The following is a 13,404-nucleotide window of genomic DNA, read 5'->3' as shown; positions in this document are numbered from 1 at the left end:
AAAAAAAAAAGTAGGTCCCTGGACTAGCAGCACCAGAGTCACCTGGGAATTTATTAGAAATGCAAATCTTGGGGCCCACCCTAGACTTACTCTATCAGAATCTTTGGATTCTCTATCAGGAATCTGTATTTTAACAAGCTTTCCTGATTGTTATGCACACTGAAGTTTGAGAATCATTGCTTTAATTATAGGATAGAGTTTGTTGCCTAGGTTTGGGAAGTCTTGTTCTTCCAAGAATGGAACTGATCACTTCCTTGAATTCTGTCTCACAATTCAAGTCACTAAATATCCATTGTGCATCTATTACAAAATATTTATGGAGCGTCTACTTTGTGCTCTGTCAGCACATACCAAGCTCTGTGAGAGGGTGGTATGAAGATAAGAGGGTGAATGAACACGATTAGAATTAATACCTTTGTCTCTTGTTTTTGGTAGGTACAGATCGGATTGAAGTAGCCAACACAGATGGCAGCATGAGGACAGTACTCATCTGGGAGAACCTTGATCGTCCTCGGGACATTGTGGTAGAACCTATGGGCGGGTGAGTGCTGCCCCTTTGGAACAAACTCTACCCACCCACCCCTGGACCTGAGTCCTATAGAGGAGTCTGAAGATGAGGGAGAGTGGCCAGATCTCATGGACACACCAAACAAGCAAGAGCAGCTGTAGAAACCACATGGGGTAGTGACAACTTTGTTTCATCTGTGGACAAGGAAACTTTTTTTATCTTTTTCTTATCTTTCTTTTCTTCTCTCTCTCTTTTTTTTTTTTTGTTTGAGACAGAGTCTCACTTTTGAATGCTTTAGTGTCATAGCTCACAGCAATCTCAGACTCTTGGGCTCAAGCGATTCTCTTGAGTAGCTAGGACTACAGGCACCTGCCATAACACCCAGCTGTTTTAGAAACAGGGGTCTCCACTCTTGCTCAGACTGCTGTCAAACCTGTGAGCTTAGGCAATCCACCCATCTCAGCCTCCGAGAGTGCTGGGATGATAGGTGTGAGCCACTGTGTCCAGCCTTTGTCTTTTTTTTTTATTATTATTTACAAAAGTAAAGCATTGTTTAAAAAACTAAATCCGTAAAAAGTAAAAAATCTCTATAATCTCACTTTTAGCAATGATCATTGTTAACAGTTTAGGTTATTTTTTCCTAGATTTTCTTCTAAATGCACATAAACATGTTTTGTTGGTTGGTAGTGGTAGTTTTTGGTTTTACAAAAATGGTTTTTGTTTTTGTTTTTTGCTTGTCTGTATATGTTGTATGTCTTTCCATATGAGTATATAGATCTACCTCCTTCTTCTTAGTGTTTATTTAGGGTTCTGTTAAACTTATTTACCATAATTATATAATCCATCCAGTTAAGGAAATATTTCTTATTCCTTATCCTCACTTCCCTCTTTCTTTATTCTCATGTAGGCCTTATTTGCTGTGTACTCTTTGAACCATGGGCTTTGCCTTTATTAAGACCTTAGTGTATTAAGACCTTTTGATAATGATAGAAAATATAAGGTCTTGCCTCAGCGCCTGTAGTTCAGTGGCTAGGGTGCCAGCTTTGGAACAAACGCTAGAGTTCTAACCCAGCCCCAGCCTGCCAAATAACAATGACAACTGCAACAAAAAATAGCCGGGCATTGTGGTGGGCGCCTGTAGTCCCAGCTACTTGGGAAGCTGAGGCAAGAGAATCACTTAAGCCCAAGAGTTTGAGGTTGCTGTGAGCTGTGATGCCACAGCACTCTACCAAGGGTAACATAGTGAGACTCTGTCTCAAAAAACAGAAAGAAAGAAAATACAAGGACTTTAGAGAGAGTTCTGAGCCCAAGGCTGGGTCGGGCACTGAGGCAGGAAGCTGTTGCAGCTATTGCAGGCAAAAACCCTGAAACCTGGGCAGCACCTATGGCTCAAAGGAGTAGGGCACCAGCCCCATATGCCGGGGGTGGTGGGTTCAAACCCAGCCCAGACCAAAAACTGCAAAAAAAAAACCACACCCTGAAACTGTAGGTATCCTGATTCATTGAGGGTACAAAAAATTAGGTCACACTGATTACATTGAGTCCCCATTGTGTATGAACTGACTGGAACTAAATGGCTTGTAAGACCTCCCTTGCCTTTGCCCAGGTACATGTATTGGACTGACTGGGGTGCTAGCCCCAAGATTGAACGAGCAGGCATGGATGCCTCTGACCGCCAGGTCATCATCTCTTCTAACCTGACTTGGCCTAATGGGTTAGCTATTGACTATGGGTCTCAGCGGCTATACTGGGCTGATGCTGGCATGAAGACGATTGAATTTGCTGGACTGGATGGGAGCAAGAGAAAGGTAAGGGTGGCCTCCAAGCATCTTCCCACAGCCTCCAGGATAGCACTCCCTTGCTAGCAGCTGATGACACCTAGGGGGACCCAAAGGTATAGGATTAGCATGGGGCGTGTACTGTTCCTCTGAGGCTTTGGCTACTCTCCAGAGCTTGGGGACAGTGGCAGGAAGAGGCTCCTGATTGATGATAAAACTAGGGATGTGTATGGATTGTGGGCTGGGAGTGTGGGCAAATAAATGCACAGACTTTCCTAATATCCAGCACAAGTACTACTAGGTAATCACTAATTACTGGGCCTGTGATCGATCGCACTCTCTTTCTCTCTCTGTTTTTGTTATGGTTTATTTTGCTGTAATTTCAAACTTACAGAAAAGTTGCAAGAATAGTAAAAAGAACAAATGATACATTTTGCCATGTTTGCTTTACCATTCTCATTTTCTCTCTATACGTACAACTACACACACAGACACACAATTATTTTTCTGAACCATCTGAGATAAAATTGAAGACCTCTTGCCCTTCACTCCAAAGTGTTCCAGTGCATAAAGACAGTGTTTTAACCATAGTGCAATTATCAGAATCAGGAAATTTAACATTATTATGATATTACTGTCAAATCCAAAGCTCATATTCAATTTCAGTGCTAATTGCCCCAGTAATGTCACTTATAGCTTTTTCTTCTTTTTTCTCTTTTTGTCCATGGTCCAATCCAGGATCACCCACTGTGTTTAGTAATTACGTGTTTCTTTCTCTCTTTATTTTGGAGAGGATGTCTCACTAAACTATTGCCCTGGCTGATCTAAAACTCCTGGGTTTAAGTGAACCTCACACCTCAGCCTCCCAAGTAGCTGGGACCATAGGTACACACCACCTTGCTCAGCTAATCATGTCCCTTTAATCTCCAATCTGGAACATTTTCTTAGCCTTTCTATGTCGTTCTTGACCTTTGCATTTTTATTTTTTTATTTTTCTTAACTTTATATGTTAGTTATCATTTTATTTTATTTTTATTGTTCGGGATTCATTGAGGGTACAAAAAATTAGGTTACACTGATTGCATTTGTTATGTTAAGTCCCTCTTATAATTGTGTTCCACCCCACAAAAGGTTTGCTATACACTGGGACCCCCAACCCCCTCCCTCTTTCACTCTCCCCACTCCCTCATTCTCCTATCCTCCACCATGTATTAGGTCATCTACTGCCTTCATATTAGAATTGAGTACATTGGATTCTTGCTTCTCTATTCTTATTATGCTTTACTAAGAAGAATGTGTTCCACCTCCATCCAGGTTAATACAAAAGATGTAAAGTCTCCATACCTTTTAACAACTTTTGCATTTTTAAAGACTAAAGACCAATTATAATATTTTGTAGAATGTCAGTTAGGATTTGTCTGATGTTTTCCTTGTGATTGGATTCCAATTATGCATTTGGGGGCAGGAATACTACATTAAGTGAAGTGTCCTGAGTTCTCAATGTGTCTCATCAGTGGGAATAGATATTGGTTTGTCCCAACTGTGATATTTACTATGATTTCATGGTTAAGTTGGTATCTACTGTGAAGGTGCTATTTTTCCTTTTATAATTAATGAGTAATTTGTGTAGAGATACTTTGAGATTATATAAGTGATAGATGACTTCTAGCATCTTTAAGTAAAATGATCACACAGCCCTTGGAGCCAGGTATGATTATATCGTAGATTGACAGACCAAACCTCAAAGAGATTTTATAACTAAAAAGCTCTTACTTGAGGTCACATGGTAGATAGTAGTAACAGAGTTACATTCTAACGCCATGTTGAGCTCTTGACCGCTGCCCTACTGTCAGACCTTGCTGAAATAACATAAGTGCTGGGGGCCTGGCAGGTGCTGATTGGAAGCCAGCTCCCCCACCCTTTTGGGCTGACCCTTTATGGAGAGCGCATCTATTGGACTGACTGGCAGACCAAGAGTATACAGAGTGCTGACCGGCTGACAGGGCTGGACCGGGAGACCCTGCAGGAGAACCTGGAGAACCTTATGGACATCCATGTTTTCCACCGCCGGCGGCCCCCAGGTGAGCAATCTTTGGCTTGCATTGGCTTCTCCTAGGGCTTTCTATGTCTTAGCACTCCCAACTGACCACACCCCTCTATCCAGTGTCCACACCATGTGCTATGGAGAATGGCGGCTGTAGCCACCTATGTCTTCGATCCCCAAATCCAAGCGGCTTCAGCTGTACCTGCCCCACAGGCATCAACCTGCTGCCTGATGGCAAGACCTGCTCACCTGGTGAGTTGAAGCATCACAGATCTGTACAGAGCCTCTCTAGTGGGGAGAGTGGCTCTCTTCCTTCCTTGCCGATGGCTCCCATATGGTCTGAGAAACCATGAGTCCTGGGGCTTTAAGAGGCTTAAGAGAGAGACTGAGAACTTCCAGAAAAGGGGAGAAGCCTAGATGAGAAGCTGTGGGGAGCAGGTAGGTAGAATTGGAGGTAGAGTCCAACTAGTTCTTATGGTGTCTTCCTGCATGTTAGAAAAGATAATCCTGGCTCGGCGCCGATAGCTCAACCGGCTAAGGCGCCAGCCACGTACACCTAAGGTGGCAGGTTCGAATCCCCAGCCCGGACCCGCCAAACAACAATGACGGCTGCAACCAAAAAAATAGCCGGGTGTTGTGGCGGGTGCCTGTGGTCCCAGCTACTTGGGAGGCTGAGGCAGGAGACTTGCTTGAGCCCAGGAGTTGGAGGTTGCTGTGTGCTGTAATGCCACGGCACTCTGCCCAGGGGGACAACTTGAGGCTCTGTCTCAAAAAAAAAAAGAAAAGAAAAAGAAAAAGAAAAGATAATCCTTTCTCAAGATACTTTTCTTTTTTATTTCTTAGAAAATTGCCATTATATACTGATTTGGTTAGAATAAGACGTTTGATTTCCATCTGCGCAGAATCTATATAATAAATATAAAAATGTGGCTGGGGATGGTGGCTCATACCTGTAATCCTAGCACTTTGGGAGGCTGAGGCAGGTGGATTGCCTGAGCTCAGGAGTTTGAGACCAGCTTGAGCAAATGGAGATCCTGCCTCTAAAAAAATAGCATTGTGGCAGGCACCTGTAGTCCCAGCTACTTGGGAGGCTGAGGCAAGAGAGTGGCGTGAGCCCCAGAGTTTGAGGTTACTGTGAGTTATGATGCCACAGCACTCTACCTAGGGCAACATAGTGATACTCTGTCTCAAAAAAAAGTATGATATCTATAATGTAATGTACCCCTCCCTTAGATGTGTCACTCTCATGAATACACAGCCTATGTGACAACCTCACTGGAGGGTCTCGAAAGCAGGACTTGGCTATTTAGATGTTGGAAGTCGAGGTTTCTCTCTAGAGGATGTTGCATGGTAGGCTGATTGAAGTCTAATCTATCAGGAAATTTGCGTGAGAAAGGAGCTATGAACTGTGCCTTCCAGGCTGTAGGAAGAACTCTCTGGGATCCTTTTACTCCCTTTCTTTTTTGTTGTCTCTCTTAATCTTCACAGTAAAAGGGTCCTTCAAAGAGAGCTACTTCCATAATATTAATCAAGAGGTTAGGTGAATTACAGTAGCTCATGCCTGCGCATGCACTCTGGGAAGCTGAGGCAGGTGGATTGCTTAAGCACAGTCTGAGCAAGAGACCCTGTCTCTACTAAAAATAGAATAACTAGCCAGGCCTGGTGGTGGTGCACTCCTGTAGTCCCAGCTACTTGGGAGGCTGAGGCAGGAGGATCACTTAAGTCCAAGAGTTTGAGGTTGTTGTGAGCTATGACTACACAGCACTCTATTCAGAGTGACAGAGTAAAATCTATCAAAAAAAATTTTAATTTTAAAAAAGAATTATCATTTATAAATATGTGTAGGATGCCTAATTGTGCTTTATGTTCATGATCTCTTTTAATTCTTATGGTCAGCCTGTTATTCCCATTTTATAAATTTAAATAAGTTGCCCAGGATCACACACAATTAAAAATGAGGAGGGCCAGGGCATAAGCTTCCATTTGCCCAACCTCCAGAATCCTTTTAATGGCTCTGCTAGAGTGATCATCCTCTCTCCTCTCTCCACGTGGGCAGGCATGAACAGTTTCCTCATCTTCGCCAGGAGGATAGATGTACGCATGGTCTCCCTGGACATCCCTTATTTTGCTGATGTGGTGGTACCAATCAACATTACCATGAAGAACACCATTGCCATTGGAGTGGACCCCCAGGAAGGTCTGTGTGGCCCTCCCTCTCCATCTGGCCTTCTGTCCCTGCCCTATAGCAACTACTGTCCTTCCTTTTCTACCACCTTCATCTCCTGCCTAGAGTCTGGGGGCACCCCATTCTTTCTGGCACAGCCTGTCTATAGTACTTTCTCTTTGGTTGAGGGCCTGGTTTAGGGCCCTCTGTCTTCAATCTCTGCCAAGAGGTATCCTGCTATGATATTTCCACACTTTTCCTTGATTTCTTCTGCTGGAGCTTCAGGGCTCTCTGACATGCTTGGGTGTCTCAGGGTATGAGTCAGCTGTATGTGTCCCATTGTGGGGGGTTAAGGGCCTAGGTTGAGCCAAGCCTTCCCTCTCCAGGAAAAGTGTATTGGTCTGATAGCACACTGCACAGGATCAGCCGTGCCAATCTGGATGGCTCACAGCATGAGGACATCATCACCACAGGTGGGCCTTCCTCCCAGCTGAGGGAATACCTTTCTGACTGTAGAACTGGGTAAACAGCCCATCTGTTTTAAAGCAGGAGCCAGCATGCTCTTTTGACTTTCTGCAGGGCTACAGACCACAGATGGGCTTGCGGTAGATGCCATTGGCCATAAAGTGTATTGGACAGACACGGGAACAAACCGGATCGAAGTGGGCAACCTGGATGGATCCATGCGGAAAGTGTTGGTGTGGCAGAACCTTGACAGCCCCCGGGCCATTGTACTGTACCATGAGATGGGGTGAGACCTGGCTCTATTACTCTGGGTAGCAGGATGGGCCACCTTAGGGGAGGTATGGACATGGTGAAGGTGAGCAGACATACACTACAGGAACCCTGAACTGGAGGTCACTGTAGGTTGACCTCGCTAGGAATATTCCACTTCACTCTCACTTCTTTGGCAGGTTCTGTTTCTGCTGCGGGTGGCAGTATAGTTTAGAGGTTAAAAGCATGAGCCATGGAGTCAGAAAGGCAGGATTCAAATTTTTCCTCATGTATGAGCTGTGGCACTTTGGGTCTAGCAGTTAACCTCTCTAATCCTCAGCTTCTTTACCCAAGAAATGGAGGTGACAGTGAAAATGCATACCTTGTGGCCCTTATGAAGATTAAGTGAGAGAATGCACATGAAGTATTTCACGAAGTACCTGACATTCTAGAAGTACTCAGTGTATCTGACATACTATAAGTACTCATGGTACGTGGTAGCTGCTAGAATAATAACTAATCCTTCGTTAGGTTCATGTACTGGACAGACTGGGGGGAGAATGCCAAATTAGAGCGGTCTGGAATGGATGGCTCAGAGCGTACCGTGCTCATCAACAACAACCTGGGGTGGCCCAATGGACTGACTGTGGACAAGGCCAGCTCCCAGCTGCTATGGGCCGATGCCCACACTGAGGTGAGGGCCATCACCCCGATGCTTCCCCAAAAGTCTGAGAAGTTAGGAGAGGCCTGTCCAGGATCTCCATTGAGGGCTCCTAGTCTGCTGATAGCCACCCCACTCTCTCCTTCCACTGCAGCGAATTGAGGCTGCTGACCTGAATGGTGCCAATCGGCACACATTGGTGTCACCGGTGCAGCACCCTTATGGCCTCACCCTGCTTGACTCCTATATCTACTGGACTGACTGGCAGACCCGTAGCATCCACCGTGCTGACAAGGGTACAGGCAGCAATGTCATCCTGGTGAGGTCCAACCTGCCAGGCCTCATGGACATCCAGGCTGTGGATCGGGCGCAGCCACTGGGTAAGAAGACACCCAGAGCTGTGAGTCAGAGCCTTTGGCTTTCTGAGTCTTAACATCAGAAATATATCCAGGGCTCAGAACTCATTTACAATCAGAAATGAGAAACCTGTGCAAGCCCCTTTTCCGGCTCAGGCTGTGTTCCTCTGGATGTGGCTGGTACTTCAACTGCATGATGCTGCCACCTTCAGAGGACTCAGGGAGGCACTCCTGTAGACATTCCTTCTACCTCACCCCTGATAGGCACTGAATCCTGTCACTGAACAAGAAGTCAGCCACAACAAACTAGGACCTTTGGGAGATTCAGACAATATTATAGGCTGGGTGTGAACACTTGTGCTTCTCTGTCTGATCACAGGTTTTAACAAGTGTGGCTCAAGAAATGGTGGCTGCTCCCACCTCTGCTTGCCTCGGCCTTCCGGCTTCTCCTGTGCTTGTCCCACTGGCATCCAGCTGAAGGGAGATGGGAAAACCTGTGATCCTTCTCCTGAGACCTACCTGCTCTTCTCCAGCCGAGGCTCTATCCGCCGTATCTCACTGGACACCAGTGATCACACAGATGTGCATGTCCCTGTTCCGGAGCTCAACAATGTCATCTCTCTGGACTATGATAGTGTGGATGGAAAGGTCTATTACACAGATGTGTTTTTGGATGTCATCAGGTATGAGTATTACTGAAACCTCCAGAGGGGTCTTTTGTCATCCCTAATGGGTGAGGTTATGTTCTGTATTGATCTCTCTTTGTATTATCACTTAGAGCTGAGTTTTAAACTTTTGTTTATTTGTTTGAAGATTGTATGGAAGCCTAGTATGTAAAACAAACAATAAAGCAGATAAAGTCAGGCTGGGTTACCTGGAGCCTCTCCACCTGCCATGGTGTTCTAAGGGAGCTCCAAGAATCCCCTAGGACTCATTGATGAGTAGGTCATGTAGCTAGCATCTGTAGTGGAGTAAAGGTGCCCTGGCCAAATGCCAAGGTTTATGGTGGTTTCCAAAGTTGTTTTGTTTTTTATTCTTTAAATTTTTGGCCCCAACCCAGATTAGGAATACTATGCCCTGCCCAATAGTTAGAGAGGTTTACAATGGCAGAGATTCTCACATGAAGTTACAGGGGTATTTTCCTTTGCTGTCCCTCAGGAATATATTAGAATCTCATGTAGGGACAGGTAGGCATACGTAGCTTAGAGAATTTGCCCAGGTGATTGTGACATGTTCCCCAACCTGAGGTTGAATTCACTGGTGTAGAACCTTTATAAAAACATATAGGGGGCAGCGCCTGTGGCTCAAAGTAGGGCATCGGCCCCATATACCGGAGGTGGTGGGTTCAAACCCAGCCCTGGTGAAAGTCAAAAACAAAATCAAACAAACAAAATATATAGGTAGGTTTTGACAAATCTGCCTTTCTTATAATCAATTCCTAGCAATCCTTCTCTCCTCCCAAAGATATATGGGGAATGATTAACCTGTCTTCTAGCAAACCCCTTCTTGTTTCCAAGTAACAGGAAACATAGTCTTCCTAAAAGAATTCATCCATTCGTCCATTTTGCAAATGTTTTGTTGGGCCCTTATCATGCTGGGTGCTGAGGGATGTAATAATAGATACTTGGTCTTTGCCCCTTTAGAGCTTATAGTCTAGTGAGGGTCTAATTATGGGAACATGGATTAGAGTTTGTCTATTCTGATCAATCTGCTCACTCATCCAACCCTGGGCACTCCCCAAGGCGAGCAGACCTGAATGGCAGCAACATGGAGACAGTGATTGGGCGTGGGCTGAAAACCACTGATGGACTGGCCGTGGACTGGGTGGCCAGGAACCTGTATTGGACAGATACAGGTCGAAATACCATTGAAGCATCACGGCTGGATGGTTCCTGCCGCAAAGTGCTGATCAACAACAGCCTAGATGAGCCCCGAGCCATTGCTGTTTTCCCCAGAAAGGGGTAAGTTAAGTTTATGGTTAGCAGAAAAGAAATCCAGGGGAGAAGGGCCTGGTAGAAAAGAGGCTTTTTTGGGTGTGGTGGCTCATACCTGTAATCCTAGTACTCTGGGAGACTGAGGTGGGGATGGATTGTTTGAGTTCAGGAGTTCAAGACCAGCCTAAGAACAAGACCCCATTTCTAAAAATAGCTGGGTGTTGTGGTAGGCACCTATAGTCCCAGCTACTTGTGAGGCTGAGGCAAGAGGATCACATGAGCTCAAGAGTTTGAGGTTACTGTGAGCTGTGATGCCATGGCACTTTGCCTAGGATGACAAAGTGAGACTCTGCCCCCCCCCCCAACACACACACACACAAAGGAGGTCCTTTGAGGACTCCTCTACATTAGTGGTATTAATGTGTCCTCCTCTGTGTTCTCCCAACTTCTTGGTGCTATCTCAATGATGCTACTGTTTTGTCTCAGGTACCTCTTTTGGACAGACTGGGGCCACATTGCCAAGATTGAACGAGCAAACCTGGATGGCTCTGAGCGGAAGGTCCTCATCAACACAGACTTGGGTTGGCCCAATGGCCTCACCCTGGATTATGATACCCGCAGGTGGGAATTATGTCCCCAATAGCCTCTTGGAAATTAGGTGGGCAGAGGAGAGGATGGTTGAGACTGAAGTAAGAAAAATGAAAAGATAGAAAGCTCCTTGGGCTTGGCACCCATTGCTCAGTGGTTAAGGCACCAGCCACATGCACCAGGGCTGACAGGTTTGAACCCAGCCTGGGCCTGCTAAACAACAATGACAACTACAACAAAAAAATAGCCAGGTGTTGTGGTGGGTGCCTGTAGTCCCACTACTTGGGAGGCTGAGGCAAGAGAATCGCTTAAGCCCAAGAGTTTGAGGTTGTTATGAGCTGTGACACCAAGACACTCTATTGGGGGCAAGAAAGTGAGACTCTGTCTCAAAAAAAAGAAAGTTCCTTGATAGGTGGAGAAGAGAAAGTATTGAGAAGGCTGAGGGAATATATTCTTAGAGCAGAAGTTGCCAAATCCAGCCCTCAACCCTGAGGTGGTTTTGTTTGACTGGTTTACATGTTCTTAATTTGAGAGCCTTCAGCAAAGCACATGCTCTGGCTGGACCATGGGTCCCACTCCCCATTCTATTTAAGGTCTGATTCTTGTATTTGTCACTCTCTTGATCCCTTCAGGTTCTGGAATTTGCAACTCCTGGTCTAGATAAAAAATTCTAGAGGGAAAAGAAAAGAGGGTGAAAAGGGCTCTGAAGCAGTCTTTTCTCTCTTCCCCCAGAAGAAGGGAAAGGACTCAAAGTCATCTGGGGAGGTGGTAGAATGAGAGTTCTCTAATCTTCAGTGAGGTCCATGTAGACTAAGTGCTCTTGAAAACTATTTGTAAGAATGTGGGCTTAGATCTTGGGTTAGAGTCAAAAGGTGATCAAGTTCCTAGAGATAAGTCTGAGTGGTGACTCCTCTGAGGTCACTAGACTTTCCCTCCCTAGAACAGTCCTGACCTCATCATTTACAAATCATCATATTCCCTGTTTAGCTTTGGGTCTTACCATGACCTCTCATCAAGGGTGCTTCTTGACTATTCACAGTACCCACCAGTTCAGCACAGGAAAGTACAGCTAGTTCCTTACGGGGAAGAGCTGGCTCCATGGCAAGCATTTTGGGCAGCCATCCTTTTCTCCTTTTCTTCACAGGATCTACTGGGTAGATGCACATCTGGACCGGATTGAGAGTGCTGATCTCAATGGGAAGCTGCGGCAGGTCTTAGTCAGCCATGTGTCCCACCCCTTTGCCCTCACACAGGTACTAGCATAGGAGAAAGGTAGCTAAACCTCTTTAACTGGGGTGTTTCTTGGGGTTCTAAGTCAGCAGCCCGTGCTGTAGTTGCTACTCAACAGGTGTGCTATGGAAGCCCATTATAGGGCTTTATCCTGTGCCCTGAAGCCTTGCCACCAAGTGGCTCCCTGCTTCTAACCCACCATTACCATTTTCTAGCATTCCAAGGAGTGGTTCTCAAACAATGGTATACAGGCTCAATTGTGGAGCTTATTAAACATGAAGGTTCCTGGGCAGTGCCTGTGGCTCAGTTGGTAGGGCACCGGCCCCATATATGAGGGTGGCAGGTTTGAGCCCAGCCCTTGCCAAACTGCAACAAAAAAATAGCCAGGTGTTGTGGCAAACACCTATAGTCCCAGCTACTTGGGAGGCTGAGGTGAGAGAATTGCCTAAGCTCAGGATTTGGAGGTTGCTGTGAGCTGTGACGCCACAGTACTCTACTGAGGGTGATAAAGTGAGACTCTGTCTCTACAAAAAAAAAAAAAAAAATGAAGGTTCCTGCGCCCTGGCTATAGAGAATCTGCTTTAAGAATTGGGCCCAGGAATATGCATTTTGATAAATTCCCCAGTTAATCCTAATGCTGTGGTCCCAGCATCTGCACTCCAGTAGTTCACTTAGTGGCAACAGAGTGGAGTGATGAAAAGCCAGAGTTTTGAGGCATCCAGCCAGTTGGTGTTTGTTGAGTACCACCAATGTGCCAGGTACTTTGGGTTCAAGTTCTATTTGTATTTTAAATAAGTGTGTAACTTTGTTTTTTTGGTTTTTTTGAGACAGAGTCTCACTTTATTGCCCTCAATAGAGTGCCGTGGTATCATAGCTCACAACAACCTCAAACTTTTGGGCTCAAGCTATTCTCTTGCTTCAGCTTGAAGCACCCACCACAATGTCTGGCTATTTTTTAGAGATGGGGTCTCACTCTTGCTTAAGCTGGTCTTGAACCTGTGAGCTCAAACAATCCACCTGCCTCAGCTTCCCAGAGTGCTAGGATTACAGGCTTGAACCATCATGCCTAGCCTAACTGTATAACTTTGAACAAGAGACCCAACCTCGCTAAGCTTTGGTTACCTATAAAACAAGTCAGCCTAATAATAGTATCCTCCTGTTATAACACAAAACATTAACATAGTACATGGCACATAGTAGCACTAAATGTATGTTATCTTTAACTATTTTATTAGTAATTATTTTAGCTATCATTTTCAACAGTACTAACACTGTAAAATAATTGGGGAAGGAAAAAGATCTACCAAGCTTAGGGCCAAAACAGGGATTCTCAATCACTTAAAAAATCTTTTTCCAGGGCTCGGCACCTGTGGCTCAAGTGGCTAAGGCGCCAGCCACATACACCTAAGGTGGCAGGTTCGAATCCA

General features: G+C 45.3%; 1 protein-coding gene across 1 annotated transcript in view; it reads left to right on the top strand.

Annotated features, from left to right (window-relative positions):
* LRP4 (LDL receptor related protein 4) overlaps positions 1-13,404 on the top strand; it is a 55,537-nt gene that overhangs the window by 30,213 nt on the left and 11,920 nt on the right. The window contains exons 19-31 of the mRNA XM_023510091.1: positions 436-541; positions 2,115-2,316; positions 4,178-4,367; positions 4,451-4,582; positions 6,387-6,527; positions 6,881-6,967; positions 7,074-7,245; positions 7,740-7,902; positions 8,024-8,249; positions 8,605-8,908; positions 9,968-10,186; positions 10,646-10,780; positions 11,892-12,000. Coding sequence (XP_023365859.1) covers positions 436-541; positions 2,115-2,316; positions 4,178-4,367; positions 4,451-4,582; positions 6,387-6,527; positions 6,881-6,967; positions 7,074-7,245; positions 7,740-7,902; positions 8,024-8,249; positions 8,605-8,908; positions 9,968-10,186; positions 10,646-10,780; positions 11,892-12,000 — 2,186 coding nt within the window. The remainder of the gene's footprint in view (positions 1-435; positions 542-2,114; positions 2,317-4,177; positions 4,368-4,450; positions 4,583-6,386; positions 6,528-6,880; positions 6,968-7,073; positions 7,246-7,739; positions 7,903-8,023; positions 8,250-8,604; positions 8,909-9,967; positions 10,187-10,645; positions 10,781-11,891; positions 12,001-13,404) is intronic.

This window comes from Otolemur garnettii, unplaced genomic scaffold (genome assembly GCF_000181295.1).
Source record: "Otolemur garnettii isolate 467f Iridium unplaced genomic scaffold, OtoGar3 scaffold00001, whole genome shotgun sequence".
NCBI lineage: Eukaryota > Metazoa > Chordata > Mammalia > Primates > Galagidae > Otolemur > Otolemur garnettii.
Note: the sequence above shows the minus strand (reverse complement) of the source record. Positions and strands in the feature narration are given on the sequence as shown.